Genomic DNA, 20,652 nt, shown 5'->3' on the forward strand with positions numbered 1-20,652 from the left:
TTTGTGTGAGATTAAACAGTCATCGAGTCCAGTCAGCAAATGTGGCAGGATGAAGCTGCATTTTCCATGTTAAAAAAAAAGAAATAAGGTGGCAGTTCATTTCCTAAATTGAACTCTGACATTGTGGACTTGTCCCTGTGGGATTTTTTCCACCGCTCCTATACGATAAGGCCTTCAAACAGGAAATGGCTACTCCGACTTCCTCTGTATCAAGTAACACAAGGGGAGCTCGTGCTGTCATCAAGTCTTATTGTTCAGAGGTCAACAGGAGGAGAAAAGATTGGAAGACAGAGTGAAACCACTACACCTCCTGAGAGATGAGTTACACTGGACCCAGAGCTGATTAATGATTTAGACAACTGGCTCCGTTGTGCACAACGTAATCATCTGAGCCGTGCAGACGCTGCTAACTCTTACACGCTACCAATATGCCATATGGTACGCAGCAGCAACACATGACGTTACACTGTTGTTGTGTGTGATGTGTTCTGTCCATGAGCGTTACCTCTGTACATTATACAGCGAAGGGCTTCTGAGGCGTAGGTCTGAGGAAGGACCAGGCTAAGGTAGCGGAGAGGATACGGGATACATTCCACGGGCCAGATGATACCTACATCACAGGACAGAGAGGACAATGTGTCAGATGTGGGTAAGATATCATTTACACCTCCAGCAGGAATGCTTTGTGTCTGGATTCTGATAACAAGCAGGCTGTGAAGCATTAAAATAATCTCCCCTCTCTCTTGTTTTTTTCTGTTTTTTTCACATTCCAAATCAGGTTCAAAGTTCAGTCTGAGCAGCTGAAAAACTAATCTCACTTCACGGTGCATTTAGCAGCTCTTCTGCAGCAATCACTTCATCAGCACACAAATTTTGCTTTGAATTGCAGATGGTCAGAATTCCATCTTTTTCTAAGGAAGTCTGGACTCAGAGTTGAAAGATGGAAATATTGTGATATGGCTGGAAGATCCAGAGCAGAACAGCAACAGGATGAACACTGCGGTGGAGAGATTTTATTCACTGCTGTTTCCATCCTTTTAGGCCACAGCATCAAATAAGAAAAAGCCTTTAAAGAATTTCTTATTATTCTGTGTGGTCTGACATCACAGATACGCATTTGAGAAATATGCAGAGTAAGTATTACATCCTCCAAAAAATGTCTTAAAGAATATCAGTTTCTTTACTCATGAATCATTAATTGGGACTTTATCAAAGGAATAACAAGCATGTCAGAATTATATCACAAATCTTATATGCCTCACACTGATATAAGAGCATTTTACACTTCATTGTATATTTCAGGCATGTTTTTCTTGTCTGCATGTTTTTTCACTGGATTTTGTTGTTGTTGTTTTACGTGGCCCTTGGGAAGACTAGCAACCACTCTGTGCAACTGCAGGGCTGCTAACAAGAAGTCTGATATGATATGAAAACACTGGATGACTTAGTGTGCATAAGAAAAACCAAAATTAAAGAAAATCTGCTATAAATTATTAAATATCAGTAAGTTTGGCAGTGGGTTTTAGTCTTAGTAAAAGCTTGTTTGCACATCAGCATCAGCAAAGGACAAACAAATTTCCCATAATGTATATATACAAAATATTACACATCCTCCTACAGCTTCTAAAGTTTTGAGCTTTTAATCCAACTAAAACCACCATTTATTTGCACTACCTACACATATGCTTACACCCAGTTCACAGCATCAAAGATGATTTACTCAGATTCCCTAATTCCCTGATTCAGTGATGCTCAGACTCACACCTACTGTGCTTTTTAAGGCATTTTGCACTCACAACAGTAAATCTCACTGCTTACCACTAAGGATGAGGTTGGGGTAGAAGATACCCAGAGCGGCCTGGTTGGCGCTCTGCTCGTCGTCGATTGCAGATGAGATGACGAGGCCGAATGAGATGCCTGTGACACCCTGCAGCACGATCAGAATTACGACGAGCACCAAGGAGCCTTCGTTAGGGTTCTGCAAAGACAGAGAGAGAGAGAGAAAGAGATGAAGAGCAGGGGTGAGAAAAAGATAACAAGCTTGATTAAGTTGTGGGTATTTTCAATGCAAAGCTGCAGCAGACCTAAAAGTAGAGAAAAATAGAGGGGAAGCTAGAACAAGGCAGTGCTTCCAGCATCATAAACATGGGTAAGGGCCTTCCATCAGATTATTACTGCAGTGATTAACATGTTTCAGCTGGCAGGTCATTTAACCCTAACTGATGCAGTGAGTAGCTTCTTATTTTTTATCCAACCATGTCAGAAACCATATCTGCGGTCAGAAAGGTCGAATTATTGGCCTGCAAAGAAAACAACTAAAGAGAGTAATGGAATTACTAAAAGTCATGTGGTTGGAAAAGAAAAATCTTCAACGACTTAGTAAGATAATTTTCTGCACAGTGTGAAGAAAACTCAAGGTATTGGGACTAAACAGCTGTGTAGCATTAAGGAAACCATTTATCAATGAGGCTAATTGGAAAAAATGGCTTCTTTGCTAGGGAGCATAAAGATTGAACTCTGGAGCAATGGGAAAAGGTAATAATCTCATGTTTACGTTGTTCCAGACTGACTGGAACTAAAAACAGAGGTGGATAAAGTGATGCACCCATTACGTCTACTCCCTGTGAGCCTCTGGGGGGCTATGCTATGATCTGTGGTTGCTTCATTTTGTCAGGTCTAGTTCAGCAACATTATGTCCCCCAAAAATGAGGTGAGCTGACTGCCTGCGTCTCATCATCAGTTCTGCTCTGCTTGGAAATAAATGTTGTAACATTGCATAAGGTCATCAAATGATGCCACAGCTAATGTGCGCTATGATTAAAGCTAAAGATGGTCCAGTGTTCAATATTGTTTTAGCAAGCACAGTGTTACTTATCACAAGTAGAAAAAGCTGAATAAACACACACAGAAACTGCAGCATTACAGCCGGATTTTTTTAAACTTAGAAACAATGTAAGCTTTTCTTGTAAAATATATTACAGTTGTCTATCTGCTGGGAGTAAATGTTGTGTTTCTAAAACTGTTTGAAGATGATAGTAGTTTTTTTTAAAATGTTTGTGATGGTTTATGTTTGTGTCACAGAATTAATGATGAAGCTAAAGCCATGGAAAACCATGATATGATACATTTTCAAAAAGGAACTGTGAAAGACGTTTGCTGGACATGAAATTACACCAGCGCTTGCTGCATGCTCACTCCCGAAATGATGTACAATCATCTTGTGTGGCTGTTAAAGGGGAATTCCACTATTTTATCATATCTGCATCGTCTGCGGGGAAAGAGAAGTCTGAAAATGAATAAATAAATAGAGGTGAGGAGTTAGAAAGAAATGAGATTGCAGGGCTGATCCTAATCTCTGCCTTAATCAGTGGAGAACTCTTTCCTAATGTGAAATAAACTATTACGTTTTTAAGTGTTAAGGTTGTTTTCCCGTCCCTGGACATTCAAGCCTATTTCAAGGAGTTTTAACATTTAGTTTCACCACAGATAACAAGGACAAACAGTTTTTACCCTGAATATACACCAGTGAAATGGTCCTGTGATGTTAATATGGGAAGTTATCATGCATTAAAGAGTGGTGTACAAAATCCGGCACTGCAGAGAGGAGTTTAACTGTCCACCACATGTAACATATCAGAGTGCAATACTAAATCACCTGGGGCGATTATGAGGACTCTGAATCAGTGGAAATTTTTTTAAAGAACACAGGAAAAGACAAGAAGATGAGATGAAGAGAAAGGGGGAAAAAGATAAACAAATAAAGCACTTTGATTTTCTGGACTTATCTTCAGCCAAAAATACCACAAGAAATGGAAAGAAATATCACTGATAATTAACTTTGGTCTGGGGTGTAAATGAGATATGAAACTTTTCAAAATCACATAAAAGCAGTGAAACAGAGACTGGAAGTCTCGCCTCACAAGATTCCAGGTGATAAGCTCCTTAGCTAAACTGTGTGTGTGTGTCTGTGCCCTCCTTGGAGTGTTAAGACACTTCCCGTCTCCCCTGACAACGTGCAAAAATAAACCTGCACCAAGAGACCACATGACCACTCGGTTGCCACAGCAATCAAGGCCTGTTGTTGTGGTGATCCCGCAGTGATCCTTGGATACGGCCGGAGTGGGAAGTGATTTATGGAGCGGTGGGTTCTGTGGACTTGAGCACCTTAATTAACACACACACACACACACACACACACACACACTAACATAGAGGAGCACACGCATAAAAGCAGGTCCCTGCATGAACTAAACACACACTCACATTTATACTCTGTTCTTTCTTCTCTGTATTGATTTCATATGGATGTCTATCAATAATCAGTAGTGAATGAAATCCTGATGTTCCCACTGGTTTGGTCATTTCAGCGAAGTTATTAAAGTTAATCGAACTTGTGACATTTAAGTTAATGGTAATAAAAATTAAAAGCAGACTTTACAAAAAGTATAACTAAAATAAATAAAATACCAAAAACGTCTTAGGAACAACATAACAACAGCATAATTTAACAGTTCAGATACTTTTCTCACTGGATGTCAGAAGGATTCATATTCTTTAAATAAAGAAGAAGCTACTTTCCCTAATTCCTGGCCCAATCCCAAAGGGATTTGTATCTCCTTTTAGGATTTCTTTGCTTGTTAGTCAGTTAGTGTAAACCAATACACAACTGAGCCACTGTTTAATGTCTTTAAATGTGAAGACAAGTTTTCATTTCCTCATAGTCAAGTCATAAAATGGCAAATAGCCAATGAAAACTGGCAAGATTCGTCACATGTTTCATGACATCAGCGATTCTGCATTAAATCTAGAGTCATAATATGGTGAAAAGCAGCACTGTTTGATAAGTCCATGCGTATATATAGTAGCTGAACTTTGTCTTGCCACATAAGTGATGTTATGAAACAGTTTTGGACCAATAGAAGAAAGTGGCCTTTATGTGATATATTTCCTCTCGAGTGCACTGTACCCAAATTTTTATGTGGCGAAAAAGGTATATGCTTGAAAAAAATAGAGGTTAATAAAATTATCATAAAATTACGACTTGAATCCACTGCAGGTAAAGTCTGATTTTGATGATGTAGGAAAAATGCAAATGAAGATGGTAAAAGGTCGGTGAGGCATTAACCTTCAGTATGTCAGAGCTGTTCCCTGCATGTTGAACGAAACCATATCAGAGGCCGTTTTAAAAAGCAAAGAAAATCTCCCTCACACAGTGAGTTTGCAAAGAGCACAGGAAATACCACGTTTCAACCTAAAGTGTTCAACATTAAGTGACCGTGTTGTGGTCTCAGCAAAGGTTAAGCAGGACTGACCCTGTGGTCTGGCTTTCCAAACACTTATTGGCATCACACTGACTGAAAGCAAACACAGAAAATCAATTAAAGAAGCAAACAGTGAGGTGACATCTGTTATACTGTGAGGTAAAAATAACAGTCAGCCTTGTTTATATAACCAAACCGTTCTTAAGGCTTCTATTTTTATCATTCATTTCCCCTGCTGATACTTTCTTCTCTGTGGACTTCATTTTTTACTGCTGCAAAGGTTCATCCTCAAATCGACTCATATCAAAGATTCATCTGACCACGTCTGTATTTTGAGTTTCTGTGTTATTTTGCGGTCTTTTTGCTTCTACCTTGAGGACGAGCAGTATCATAAGAAGCAGCAGGATGATCTGAACGCTGATGACGAACAGCTGAGAGAAGAGGTGAGCCAGCATCGTCTCCAGAGAGCTCACGCCTGATAGAAACACAGAGAGACAAAATTCAATAAACTCACTAAAAGATTTATACACATTTTACATTCACATCATTTATTTAATTAATTATGTAATGTTGCAATCAATTTCTGGGTGCCCAGTATCTATCAAATCATAATCATAACAGAGGATAAACATAAAATTTTTAACTGCTCAGCTATATTATACATTTCTTTTATTACAAAATAATTCACTGAGTGTTATCTGCAAGTATAACACATTTTTGATATAATTACAAATACTCAATAAGAGATTACTATTAAGTCATAATCCATTTTAATGCTAAAAACAGCAGTTTATAAGAAGAAAAAACAAAAGGTTTTCAGTGTGTCTGCTTGTTCAAGGACATCTGCTTAACCCTAATGTGATCTTCTTACTCCCTCTAGTGGTCAAGTCATGAATTACACTTGAAACAATCCATTGATTGGATTCTTATCACCACTATATGGTTAATACTGAACACAGACTCAATTTATTTTATGGGTTTTCCCATTTATGTGATTCACACCAGTTCTGCAAACAATCCAAAATGGGACTTTTAGATCAGACTGTCAAATCTTGACAAGAGAAATTAAAAACATGCTTTTTGCAGGTACAGCTAACATTCAGATTTTGTTGAAGCTGTTTGGCAATAAGCCACAGGTATGTTATTTTTTTTAGCAGGGTGAATAATTTTCTTTTTTCCTTTTCCCACTTGAGTGTAGGTAAGTGGAGCCCAGGGAGTGTTTTAAAGCTAGAAATCATGTGTATAGAAAGATTAGTCATTCTTCATCATGGAAATGCACTTGCACACTCAAAACCTGCATAAAATTCATGTGTACAGGTGCAATATGTGTACCACTACAGTGGTTCTGTAGTCGCGTGCGAATGTGTGAGCAATGTGAGCTTTGATGGCTCACCTGCAACCCAGCATCTGTCCAAAAGCCCCTCTTTCCTCTCGAGCACGAAGGAGAGTGCCGTCAGACCCACGGCCAGGTAGAAGGTGATACTGGAGGGATCAAAGAAGAAGAGAAGGAGGAAGTGAAATGACAAGGTGGTATGTTGTTATTATGAGCTGATGCCAAAAATTTCACAAAATTGACCAAAAGGAAAATAAACACAGGTATAGTAACGCGTCTACTACCCTATACTTTAACCAGCACACAGTGTACTGACCTGAGCACAGCTCCAGGGGTCACAAATGTAGTAAAATCTGTGTTTTGGCTGCCGTAGATTGGCTCCTCAAACTAGTAGAAGAAATCAAGAGTGTTTATTTTACTTTATTACGCAGCATGTATAAACTCAAATACATTTAAGCATTTACAGTATTTAATTACATTCAATTGCTTTTTTCCATAAACTCTCTTACCTTTATTGGTAAGGCAACCATATATGCCATACCACCCAACTTATAATCCACAAAGGCCTGCAGACAGAGGGCAAAACATAAGTGATGCATCTGTTTTTTAAGAAAAAAATCAGTGCTACTCTTTATGATCTTTAAGTATTTTCATTAAATATTCAAATCAGTTTAATGTTGTTTACATAATTCTAGTTCACAACAGCTCTCGTCCACAGACCGCTTAAAAAAGATGGGATGTGTTTGAAAAGTGACAATGTGGAAGCTCTTTAAACTTATGTCTGTGAAGGTTCTCAGTCATCCAGGTCATCGTAGTCAAAGGAGTTTGCAAAGAAAAGCGCCTGGACTTCTTTAAGTTGCTTGAAGACGTTTCACCTCTCATCCGAGAAGCTTCTTCGGTTCTAAGGTCAAATGGCCGAGAGTCCCAGATTTAAACCCAGTGGGAGTTTCCCCCCAAAGAGGGACAAAGGACCCCCTGGTGATCCTCTAATCACATGAGCCAAGGTGTGAAAACGGGTTCCCGTTTTCACACCTTAGAACCGAAGAAGCTTCTCGGATGAGAGGTGAAACGTCTTCAAGCAACTTAAAGAAGTCCAGACGCTTTTCTTTGCAAACTCCTTTGACCTCTTTAAACTTAGGTTATTTTCCAATGGCCAGCAGGGGGCGACTGTGGAAAACATTTGTGCGCTTTCTTGGCCTAGGACCTCATTAAACGCTGTCCTGATAACTTTATGGGCTCAGTCAACAACCAGGCTTCTTAAGCTGTGGCTAAAAGCTCAATGATGGCTCTTGTGTATTATATATTTTATGTATACAGCATAGACTTCATATCATATTTGTACCTGAAAGGCCTGATGTAGTTTCTTCTGCACCATGAGGGCAATTTGCCGATCTAAGAATGAAAAAAAGGGAAAACATGAGCATCTTCGTCTTGTCAGAGTCATTTTTTAATGTACACCGTTCAAAATTTAAAGGGAGCGTGTAAATCACACATCAGATCTTGATGAATGAAATATTCAGGTTGAAAATCTTTGCTGACATACAGTAGAAACCAAACTTATTGACCTTTTAAGGGTTGGAATCAGAAATCAGAAATTGAAATCACAGATTGAGGCCAGCTTGTGTTATATGTCTTAGAAGTATACATGGCCCCCACATGACATCTGGGCATACTCCTGATTAGAAGGTCTATGGTGTCCTATGAGGATCTCCTCCCTGACCTGGAGTATCAGTGAGCTCCTGGACAGTCTATGGCTGTACTGGACTGCACCAGTACGTGAGGTCCCATTCAGGAATTACTTGTACACTTTGGCCACATGAGGCTCAGCACTGCCCTCCACCAGGAGGAACCCACTGCACCAGTTTATGGTCTGACAGTAAACTACCTAACAGCAGACAGGGTACTAATATCTAATACAAAGAAGTCTGCTTGTGCAGGCCGAATGATCTGCAGGTACTTTTTCATACTACCACTAGTGACAAGCAGTAGTTTGATGTAATGCCGGAATTTGATGTACGTGAGAATCCTATATGTACAATATACATTAGTATAACATAAATAAAGAACACAGTGTCTTTCATTCAACAACAATTATCCAAAAAGAAGAAGAAAAAGAGAAAAAATGGTTTGTATCTTACTCGTCTGGTCCAGCCAGACGTGTATTGATCCTCCATCGATTATCTCCTGAGAGACCTGCCGCTGGAGCATCCTGTGCAATTAGGAACCAGAATTATGATCAGAAAAAAGTAGAACCTCAGTCTATCTAACAAAACACTAAATGTAAATATCGCAATGACAAGCTGAAAAGTGAGTGATAATCTGCTGAATCTGCACGTTTTCTAAATTTGTCTGGCAGCACAAGTTTAAATGATAGGGCGGCATACAAGACAGACAGATGGAGACAGATAAAGCATTACTGATCTATGTGATAGTGAAATCTAATCTCAGTGAACCAGGGTGAAGAATTTGGTCATTAGGACACTACAAACCTGGTGAACCTGAGGAAGGTGCATAGGAACATAAATATTCATTTTTTCCTAAGGAATCTAAATACAATTAAAACCCTGTTATTGATATGGAACCTTATGAAAGGAGTGTCTGACCTTAAAAACTAAGCAGCCAAGTGAATTAATAAACAGAGTCATGCATGCATGTGACTGCAGGCTGGTAGCACTATTTAAAACTCAGAAGGTCAGCCAGGCTAATTATTATTTCTCTGACACAATTGAAGCAATGCCTCAAGTCTAGCTGAGCCACTGGGAGCACTGAACTACGTGTAATTTACTATTACTAAATTGTAACTTTGTTCTTAAATACCACTGAACTGAGTAGTGCGTGTCAGATATGTGTAGCCTGGAATTCCTTCAAGTATTTATTTCAGATGGTCTCACTTGGACAAACACTTACTGTCTGCGTAAGTGCATAGATTAAAATTTTGATTTAGGGTGTTGCACTTTAACATAGTTCCAGTAGAAAGTATGAAACAGATGTGCTACACAGAGAGTTTGTAGCTACTGGAAATTTTCTGCCTTGTCCCTAGTTACGCTTTTACAAAACCAATGTATCATTAAATTATACTGTTCTTACTCCCATAAACCTAGACTACAGTTAATCCTGGATCTACTGGTAGTTGTTGTGTTTAATCCTTTCAGGAGATGATGATGCCAATACATGGCTGAATATCTAAATGCCTCAAATTGAGGGTATTTAGATTTTTTTTATTATGTTATATGTTAGATATATGTATATGTAGTAATATATATGTTTTATTTTTAATCGTGACTTTTACAACAGCGATCCCCAAAGCGGGCTGTGAAGATACTGCAGGGGTGCTAAGAAGAGATTTTGTTAAGAAAAAAATTTGTATTAAGGTTTAAATCCCAATAAAATATCAATGACAGAATACTTGCAATTTATTTTATAAAAAAGCAAAGCAAACTATTAAAAAAGCATGGAAAGTATGCCTTCATTTTTTATTGTTAAGACTTACTGACATGCAGAAAAGAAAATGAACTCTAAGAACTAACTATGGCTACTAAGAATGGCTTGTTTGGAAAGGTTGCCCAAAGAGCCACTTCTCTCTAAAATAACGTGGGAGCAGAGCTTAGCTTTGTAAAGTTGGATCTGAACAAACCAGGAGGTTGCAGAAGAATGTGAGTACATGTGAGTCCATCTGTGCCACAACTAAAGCTTGGTTGAAAGTGGGTCATGAAACACAACAGTGATCCCGAGAACACCAGCAGGTGTTCCAGTGGTCCAGTCAAAGTCCAGATCAGACCTCAGCCTGACTAAAGTGCTGTTGAGGGATCATAAAAGAGCTGTGCATAAATGAATGTCTGCTTGATGAGCTGAAGTGAAACTGTAAAGACAACTGGGCCAAAATCCCTTCACAACAACGTGAAAGACTGATAAAGTCTGATAAAGGTTATTGTGATCATTGTAACAATCAATTTATCGGTATCACAAGTTGTTGTTCATCTGAGGTTATATCTAAATGATCTTAAAACCTGATAAAGTCCTGGTGAATTTTTTTATTATTTCCTCGCACGGTGATTAGCACTGTTGCCTCACAGAAGAAACTCCACCATCTGGCCGCAGCCTTTCTGTGTGGACTTTGTGTGTTTGCGTGGGTTCTCTGACTTCTTCCCACAGTCCAAAGACATGCAGTTATTTGGGTTAGGGTAATTAATGATTCAAAATTGCCCATAGGTGTGAATGTGAGTGTGACTCTCTGTGTTAGCCCTGTGATAAACAGGCCACCTGTCCAGGGTGTACCCTGCCTCTCACCCCATGTCATGTCCAGCCCTTCCCAATTGAAAGAGGATGTACGGATGTACTTTAAGTTTCAAATGACTGTAACTTAGATTTTCCATCTAAATATGTGCCACCATATTAAGTCTGTGGAAAGGTAGGAGTTAAAATATGGCCACCAACTGCCATAAAAAAAGCTGTTTATGAAGAATAAACTTCAGTAGGGAATTTATCACAGAGTTGAAATGAATCCAGAAAAAAGAGGAAAAAAACATCATAATGGTGGGTCAGATTGTGATAGGTGTGAATATCTTCATTCTCATAAGATATTAAAACATGTATATCAAAAATACATTTGCATGAGCTCCTTATCCATCCTGCCTCATCCATAAATTATTAACAGGAAACAAAAATCTGCTTCATGCTTATGTGAGAACATTAAGGTCTGCTTGAGAATCAGCCAGAGTACCAGAAGGCATGGGAGAAGAAGCTTTTTGTTTTCCTTAGGCAGGTCTGTCACATAAGAAGCACGTGATTCGGTAAGAATAAGCATCTTATTGGTCGGTGCTAAGATGCAACCTGCTCAGGTGTGTTATGGACAGGAAGGACCAGACTGTCTACCCGGCAGTCCCACGCCGTGACTGACAACAACCCTGCTGCAATGACTCACCCTCACATGATTTTGAGGTGTGAGTTGGTGTGGTGTGACCTCTGTGAGCTTTTATGTGTATCAAAACAACAGGGAGTGCATGTGAAAATTTACTTTCAGATTAATTCACCCTCAGAAGAACAAATAAAACCTTTTAATAAAACTGTTTTAAAGCCACTTAGAAAAGCAAGATATTAAGCTCATTCATGTGGACCTTTTAAGTAGAAGCAGATAAATAAATGATATATTATTTGCAGTAATGCTCATTAAAACAAATATAAGAACGCTTATTGGGATATTTTTGGGAAGCTGTCTACTGGGACTGAATTTGGTGGGAAAAAAGATTTTAATTCAGTATTTCAGACCCATAAGCATCTGGTACTTTCCTCCGGATGATTGCACAAATACCTTTATGCCTAATACATCAGGGCTGATGTGTTTGATCACGTCAGTCATGCTGTTTGTTTTCATTGGCAACAAGAAAGATGCACTGATTTACCTGAGGTCATAATTTCTCTTAATGCAAACCACACGCTGGGTTTCCTGGATTTTATGCACTATCACCAAGGGAAATATTAGTTGGATATATTGTGAAGATTTTTGTAATTATAATGAAGGCTGGTGCAAATCTTCCAGTCTACATGTCAAATTTTCCAAAGACTCCACAACCATCCTCCAATCAGAATTGCTAAGTAAGTAAATCACCAACTTGTGAACTGAGTGTTAAGGTAGTAAGTGCATGGTATTCCCTGAGGTGTGGACTGTTCGTGTCAGTACTTATCATGTTTGCAATAAGAGTTTGTCAGCTGGAATGCTGCCCGTGTGTCAAACAGACTGGTCTTGCAGAATCGGTCTGGTTTGCTGTGGGATTTGTCTGACTACTGAGAATCCCTCTGACAAATACAAACGTCTGTACACAGCCTGTTCTGCCCACATGTAGGTGCATGACATCAGCATGTGCTGCTTGAAAAGGAACTATTAAAAGTAGGGCAATGAGGAAGAAAAAGGCAGCAGGTTGTTTGTTTGGAAAGGTACATGAAAACAAGCAACAGTCACAAGCTGAGACTTGTCGCAAACAGGTCAAATATAACATGTACATCCAAACTGATTGAAAATGCTGCATGTGCATATCTTAAAAAATTTCTGCAGCACTGGTATTTCCTTATAGCAATGACACAGTCATACTGTAGTGATTGTTCTGCATGCGCACATGGACCTTGCACGTGTTTTAATGGTCATCGGAAGGTTTAACACTTGGTGAGTTTTTCCTTCCTAGCTGTCATGTCTTTACCATTCTCCATTATTTACTGAGGTGAAAGATGGTCAGAACCGATGACAGAGAGAGGGGAATCTTTCGAGATGCTGACGCATACTACATCCAAAGAACCACCATCGACATAAAAAGCTGCAAGTAATATGGGTGAACGGCAGGTGTGGCCTTTCATTTCCCTTGAGGTTACCTTGGCTTTTTAATAATTTACATCCAAATATCTATTCTTGCATTTAAAACCCCTTTTTGTGAGGGTAAAGTGTCTGATGTGTAAAAAAAAGCCTGCTGAAAGTCATGCCGTTTCCTCTTTAAGTGCAACAGTGCTTGAAATCATATTTAGTAATTTAGCAGTAACTAAGCTATTAAGGCTTATGACTTTTCAGTAGATCAACATGTACAAATAACAGAAAAGATATGTATAACAATCAGCATAAATAGTATACAATGATATGAACGATACCACGTACACAGTGTGGCCTTTTAAGTTACACGTTTCCAATTTCTTTGTTTAAAATTTTCAACTGTAACTGTACCATGTTAGCTGATGGCCTCCCATAGGGCAGGTTTTTGCTAGTAAAAATAAAAAAAGTCAGATCAAAAGTCCACACTCCACTGTGTCCACTGTGTCCACAGCAACACAATAATTTATCTTTTAACCCTGTGTTTTCATTACATGCAATAAAACTGTCACAACAGCTCAGTTTGATTGCTGCTTCCTTGTATGACTGAAAACTTTCCCTTCACGAGGGCAAAAACAACAGTATCTGCTGTGTTTTGAAGTTGTTGGCAGCATGCAAATGCTGATATTAACCACAGTAAGTCTATTTGATGTTTGTGGAGACAACAGTTTATCAGCTCTAATGAAGCGTGCTTTGAGGTCATTCCAGAGAAGCGTGCTTACATACATGCATACATTCTCCTCAGCATATTTGGGATTAATAACATTTCTGCTGTAATGTTGGCTAATCTAACCAAGAAAAATGTCAAACATTTAGGTCAACACAATGCAGTTTTATTCAACTCATCTGTTCTGACGCCTCCAATGCCAGTGTGGCCATTTATCCCACGTCTTTGTATTTCAAAGGCATGTCAATCATTTTTTTCTAGAGTAATATGAGGGCAATGAACATTGAGTGCAGACATGTTTTGCAGTCATAACATCAGTTACAGATGCTGATCCAGTATATCAGCTCAGTCTGTGATGCTCTGTCTCTTACCGTTTAGTCAGGTAGCTGGTGAAGTTCTTGCCAAAGCCGATTACACCCCAGTACTCCCCATTATAGATTCTCTCAAAAGCTTCTTTGTGGGACAAGTTTACCTGCAGATAAAAAAAGAAGCAGGTTCAATTCATTCTATGTTTTAAGTTTCGTTTTCAAATGCGGATTGACCATATTCTACACCACGTTTCCTCAACCAGTCTGAACTTCACCATCTGCCCCACAAGGTCAGACTAACTCAATTAAAGTTTCTGCACATTATGTATGTTACAGTTTGTTGAACAGCTATGGTTCTGTTACAGAGAGAAACAATCTTTCCTCTTCAATGATTTCCTAGAAATGGGAAGTCCTGGTGTTTGTTCCTTTGTGAAACTCATTTGCTTAGAGTGAAAATAGATTTTAACAGCTGAGAAAGAAGTCTGCTACTTTGAAAATTGTTCTTACTCACTTTCTCATGTGCAACCTACCAGCAGATTTACAGTAACAAAGGAAAAGTCAACAAATTCAGAATCCAAAGGTCATCACAGTTGATGTGGATTCATCTCTCTCAGGGCCAAAACAAATACCTGCTGCACACTCGAGTTGTCCAGGAAGGAGAGGAAGGATTGGCTGAAAGCAGAGGGGGAGGTCTCATTGTTCACTATAGCAACCTGGATGCCTTTTGGATCTCCTCCGACACACAGACAGATGAGGGAGATTTGGATGACGGGCAGCAGGAACTGGAAACACAAAGAGCTGCCAACACAGAGTAGAAAATAAAGTGTCATGAACTGTTTACTTATAGACAGTGACAAATAACTTCTGCTAACTGCATCATACCCTGGCATTCTCTTCATCCGCACCAATGTTTTGATCATCAGGGCTGCGATGTTCCTCCACTTTGGCAGCACATGTCTGGCTCGCACCTTCCAGTCCACTGAACACAAAAATGCAATATAAGTGACTGCAACTTATATTTTTAAAACAGCAGTGGTTAAAATGTTCACCTTAATCTGTGCCTCCTCTTTAAAAAGCTTTAGTGAGTTTCAACTCATTGTTTATCTACCTGACCTGCAATTATATTATTATTATCATCCACTCCTCATACCTTTACTTTTTGATGTCAGAAGCAGCTGATTTTAAAGAACCTCCTGGCCCAGTGTTAAATGATATGCATAGGTACAAAAAGAAAACACGCTACATGTCAGTACCTGAACATTTGAGGCTTTCTTCTGCAGGTGGAGATCTGACTCCAAGAATTGGCTGACTCTCATCTTTCCCACTCTCAAATGACTGGCTTTTCTCTAACGTTCCATCTGGAGACCTGGAATCACATTTAGAGCCGACCTGGTCTGACGTCTCACACAGCTGCAGGAAGGCATGCTCCAGGGTCTGCAGGACAGTTAATATGGGTTAAAATTCACAAGACTACCAAAATATAACCTTTTTTAGTGTATTTGGAGAGTTTACTACAACAGCGTGCCACAGCCATAGTTTTAATTACAAGAGGAAAAAAGTTCACTGTTAACTTTATTCATATTAAAATAAGATGTAAAGCAAAAAGCAACCTAAACAACCTCCATGCCTTGACTACCAGCACCGCAGGGCACCCACACAATCTGCTGGGATTTGAGAGTACTCACTGTTGCACAGTGCTGCTTCATGACGGCATCTGGGGGACCTTCAGCCAGCAACCGGCCGTGTCGCATGAGACCAACCTGTACGACGGGAAAAAGAAAGAAGAGATGCTGAAGCACTAAGAGAGGTTCTCTTTATAAAATGAGTGACTTAATTTTTTTTTCTTGGCAATTATTTATTTAGTTATAAATAAGTGAGTAATAATATAATAAATTATTTATAAATAAATAATTGATAAGCGTGAATGCACATTAATTTACCCTGTAAAATAATAAAAACTGAACACACGCATACACACACACACACACACACACACTGAATGTTGTTAAATTAATGTTAAATGTTGGGTTTTTATCTTCTGCAAAAGAAATGCTAAAAAGTATTCTTGTCTTAATGGAAATCCAAAGTGTATCGCATATAGCTGTTGTCAGGGAGCCAAAACACACAGCTGTTTAAAGAAGCTTCTAAAGTTGTATAAGAGCGGTAAATCAGGATAAGCCAAACAGTGGATTTGTTAGCCATCTACAAAATAGCAAACTACTTCTTATTCTGTTGTGTGTGAATGGTACTCTTATCCTATTAGTTTTTTTTAGTGGGTCAAACATGGATAAACAAAGGCTGCAGCTGCAGCTGATCAGAGTTTATTTATTATACCAGAAGGCATAAGACCTGTGCATGCAAGAAGCATGTTGACATGGTAAAAGCTCATTCCTGAGCAGTGGAGCGATGCATTGCTGCACTGGGTGCTCCGTCAGTTGACATACGTTTGTCAAAGTATCACGAAGAGAGAAACAAATAAGCCCATTTGCCTCAGTCACTGAATGTGACCATCCTTCACACAGATATCGTTTTAAGTGAAAATGGAGACATGGCTGAGAAGACTGAGTGGGCAGACTGGTTTTAGTGGCGACGTTCTGGATCTAGGTTATAATGATTGTGACACAGATAAAGTGCTTGAACTTTGTGACAGTAAAAGACTGATGTAGATATTTTCTTTCAGTGGGAAGAATTTACTCGACTACAAGCTTTGTAAACAGCTTTTACATTTTTAGGCCAATCTGAATTAAAATCAAGATGCACAACGAAACGTGAAACATTACACCAGCTAAATGGTGCATGAAATATCAGCTCTACAATGTGAGGCAATTGTAGGCCACCGCCACAAGCTGGGTAGATTACATTCATATCTGACACACTGTTGCCTTCTGACGTACAAATGTTATCCCTACATCGTTTTGTCCTATCATAGCAGAGATTTTTTTAGCATAATTAACACAATATGTTTAGGTATATGTGTTATATAACAATAGGTTTAATCGGGTCACAGTAATGTTGACCTCAGAGTCAGAACATTGGGAACTCTGTACTCCTGAGTGAGTCCTGTGTGAAGCCACCATAACCACTTCTGACTGTGGAATTTCTGTGGAATTCCTACCATTACAAAACCTCTACTTGACCTTCCATTGCCCTTGCCTCAGTGGTGAATTTGCAGTCATGTGAAAATGAAAACTTTGGAAAAACAAAGGAATTAAGAGAGTAAGTAGCAGCCAAGTGCAGAAATAAACTTGATTAACTGATAAGTAAATGTGACCACTTCTATGACAGGTGACACCTGCATTAACAAATGGCCACAATATAAGCGCCTTGAGGCGACTGTTGTTGTGATTTGGCGCTATAGAAATAAAATTGAATTGAAACTGAAATTGAATATTCTTGAGTGGGCATCCCAGAAATTCTGCCCAAAGGTAAGACAGTGATCAAAGAAATGCAAGAAGTACATCTCATACTCTACAGGGCTCAGTTAGCACGTTAAATGTTAAAGTCCATGACAGTCCAATTAGAAAAAGACTTAACAAGTATGGCTTGTTTGGAAGGGTTGCCTGGAGAAATTCTCTCCAAGAATAACACGGCAGCACACCTTCGGTTTTCAAAGTTGCATCTGAACAAACCACAAAACTTCTGGAACAATGACCTTTGCACAGATGAGACCAAAGTGGAGATGTTCAGCCATAATGCAAAACACACAACACCACATTCAACACATGAGCACAAATACAGCATACATACTGTCAATGCAGTGGTGGAGGGGCAATGATTTAGACTTGTTTTGTAGCCAAAAGACTTGTGAACCCTGCAGTCACTGAGTAGACCATGAACTCCTCTGCATAAGTATTCTAGAGTCGAACATGAGGCCATTTGTCTGCTAGCTAAAATTCACTCATACAATGGGACAGTGATCCCAAGAACACCAGCCAATCTACGACAGAATGGCTGAAAAAGAAAAGAAGAAAGATGTTGCAATGGCCCAGTAAAACTCCAGACCTCAACCTGACTGTGGCAGGACATAAAGAGAGCTATCCATAAATGAATTCCTGCAAACCTCACAAAACTGCAAATGATGCCGTAAAGAAGATTGTGCCAATGTTGTGAGAGACTGATAGAGTTATTCTAAAATCTTATAAAAAGTAAGATTTCTACATGTTTACCTGATACTTAGAGAAGAGAGACCTTACATGTTACGTTCAACTAATAGAAAACCAATCAATGAATCAATCGGTTGTTTTGTACTGTTGTTACAAGTATAGGCTGCAATTATCTAATGTTTGACTCTTCATTTGACACTTGTGGTTACACGAGCTACTGTGTAAACCTCTTCAGCTATTCAGCAATTTATTGATTCATAACACAAAGGTAGAGAGAGTGAAAACAGCACATATTCTGTTTTCACTGTCTGCTCTTTGTGTTTTACATTTCCTTGCAAACAGCTTCAACTTTAGAAAACCGTCCCCATACAGTCTGTCCCCAGGAGATGGCTGCTTCCAGTCTTCAAGTTAAATTTAAACTTAATGGCATCAATATTTTTACAAATTCATTGCACAAATTTATGCATTTGCAAACAAAATTTCATAGGCTATGCACAAGCGAATATGATGCTTCTGCCAAAATTGAGAGTATAAACTTTATACTGAAAAAATGTGGTTTTACAGACTTTATATTCAAAGGAGATTACTGGTGAAACAATGAATGAACTCAGTGAATGAATGGATTTGTGCTGAGCCAAGCATTAGTTTCACCATGAGTGAAATATGTTGTAAATATGAGGAGCTAAAGTCTGGAAAGCCCTGCTGACCTTTAGAGCGACTCTATAAGGCTTATGGTTTACAAAGAGATGATGGCTGTGTGTGCCTGCCTGGCTTTCAGTTCTCTCTGTTTTCTTTATAGCACCTGGATTTGTTTGTTGACGGGGTGGAGTTCAGAGTATGCAAAGTCTTAAGCACATATTTCATTCTTCTGTTGCAAAGGTTAAACTTCAAGGCCAACCAGCCATTTAATCTTAACTTTAAAATAAAAATATTTTTATGTTTTTCCTACAGACAGGAGAACCTACAAGTGAACCTTTACTGAGCTTTGGATTCAAGAAAATACAAAAAGTACAAAAGATTTATAGAGTAAAAACAAAACAGGAATTAACAAAAGGAGCATGAGGAACTTGAGAAACAGAAAAACTGACAAAGTAAAGACACACCCAGGTGCGAAAGGTAGTAGACACAGTAACAAAGGAGGGAAAGGAAATAACGCAGGAAGTAAAACCACAATGAAATGTGGAAAAACTGTCAAAAACAGGAAGCAGCAATACACAAGTATCACTGCCTAAAATTAAAAAATATGGCAGAGAGAAGGAAAGAAGGAAGAGACAGGAAGAAAACAAACAAAAAACTAAGGAACAGAGGGGGATTGTGACTGTAACCAAATTTAAACGAAACATACTGTAAGCATCATGCCAGGAGATGGCTGGTATTACACCGTCATCATCTCCAGCATGCGCTCAAACTTTCTGAAACTTCCAGGTTACTATTGCTTTTTAAGCAAATACAATCACCAGTAAATCATCATCAAGTATGTTTTTGTTCCAGAGGGGGTTACTTTGGTGTTTTAGTGATCATTTATTTATTTATTTCTAGTGCTTTTCATAAAATGGTAATTGGTCTGGTACTTTTTACTCAAGCTGAGCACTCAGAGCTCTTCCTGCTACAAGGCTCATTCACCCAATCACACACACATTCATAAACACTTTTACTTATGGTTAAGCACATTTTATAACATGTGCTTAAGCGTAACATGATCTGTGCATCTAATGGATGGACAGATCACACGGATGCATCAGGGCAACTCGGATCTTGCCCAAGGATACTTTGATATATGGATGGGAGGATATATATGGGATATTATACATGAGTAAATGTCAATAATCTCCTTGTTTTTCTATGAGGAGTAAAACAGGACTTCACAAGTCTGCATGTGACGCTTTCCTCGACTGATTTTCTATTGAATAAGTTGCATTTTCCCATTTAATTTCCCATTGCATTTATGTGTTTAACATGTTCACATTTATTCAGCAACTTTTTAACTCACCACATTGGCTTGCCTGGCCTCTTCTATGTAGTGTGTGGTGATAATAACAGAGACTTTTCCCGTCTTCACAATCTCTACCAGGTGATGCCAGATCCTAGAAAGAAGACAGAAGAAATCCTTGAAACACTTGACCCACTCAGTAATGGAGTTTGCTTCAAAATCGCAGCTTTGCCAGCAACAGCTTCGCTGCCAGCCGTCTGATCTTAAGAGGCTTTGTGATTACACAATGACACTGGAGTAACATATTCAGGGGGTACAGTATGCTTTCACTAGTGTTTGCTTATCGATGCATGAATATGGGTGTAGACTTTATCACATTTTTATCAAAACTTTATTAAATATTAGCCATCTTGTTGAGTAAACAAGAGAGAGAATGTTAAATCCACACAGAGATCTTAGTGGAAATGTAATTTTACTGTAGTGTTAACTTTTGTATGTCTATATAGAAAAATCTAAAGATGACTGTGGGCTCTCAAAAGAGAGGAAACTGGATAAAAAGATATTTAATGATACCGTAATATAGGAAAACACAACTGTCCATTTAAGTAATCTTCATCTGATTGGCTGCCCCTTGAAAGCAAAAGTTTGGAACTTCTTCATCTTCTTGCGTTCTATTGGCTTCTCTTTCCCAGGGTGGGTGG

General features: G+C 38.8%; 1 protein-coding gene across 9 annotated transcripts in view; it reads right to left on the reverse strand.

Moving 5' to 3' along the window:
• The window catches only part of LOC100709572 (ABC transporter G family member 20), a 40,038-nt gene that overhangs the window by 4,225 nt on the left and 15,161 nt on the right, over positions 1-20,652 (reverse strand). For all 9 annotated transcript variants that reach the window (XM_025897784.1, XM_019366583.2, XM_025897783.1 and 6 more), the window contains 14 exons: positions 20,012-20,105; positions 15,604-15,678; positions 15,172-15,352; positions 14,801-14,897; positions 14,548-14,716; positions 13,982-14,082; positions 8,733-8,803; positions 7,937-7,986; positions 7,104-7,160; positions 6,911-6,981; positions 6,655-6,743; positions 5,633-5,736; positions 1,819-1,978; positions 506-610 (listed from right to left, as the gene is read on the reverse strand). In XM_025897784.1, coding sequence (XP_025753569.1) covers positions 506-610; positions 1,819-1,978; positions 5,633-5,736; positions 6,655-6,743; positions 6,911-6,981; positions 7,104-7,160; positions 7,937-7,986; positions 8,733-8,803; positions 13,982-14,082; positions 14,548-14,716; positions 14,801-14,897; positions 15,172-15,352; positions 15,604-15,678; positions 20,012-20,105 — 1,424 coding nt within the window. The remainder of the gene's footprint in view (positions 1-505; positions 611-1,818; positions 1,979-5,632; positions 5,737-6,654; positions 6,744-6,910; positions 6,982-7,103; positions 7,161-7,936; positions 7,987-8,732; positions 8,804-13,981; positions 14,083-14,547; positions 14,717-14,800; positions 14,898-15,171; positions 15,353-15,603; positions 15,679-20,011; positions 20,106-20,652) is intronic.

The sequence above is a fragment of the Oreochromis niloticus genome, linkage group LG13 (genome assembly GCF_001858045.2).
Source record: "Oreochromis niloticus isolate F11D_XX linkage group LG13, O_niloticus_UMD_NMBU, whole genome shotgun sequence".
NCBI classification, from domain to species: Eukaryota; Metazoa; Chordata; class Actinopteri; order Cichliformes; family Cichlidae; genus Oreochromis; species Oreochromis niloticus.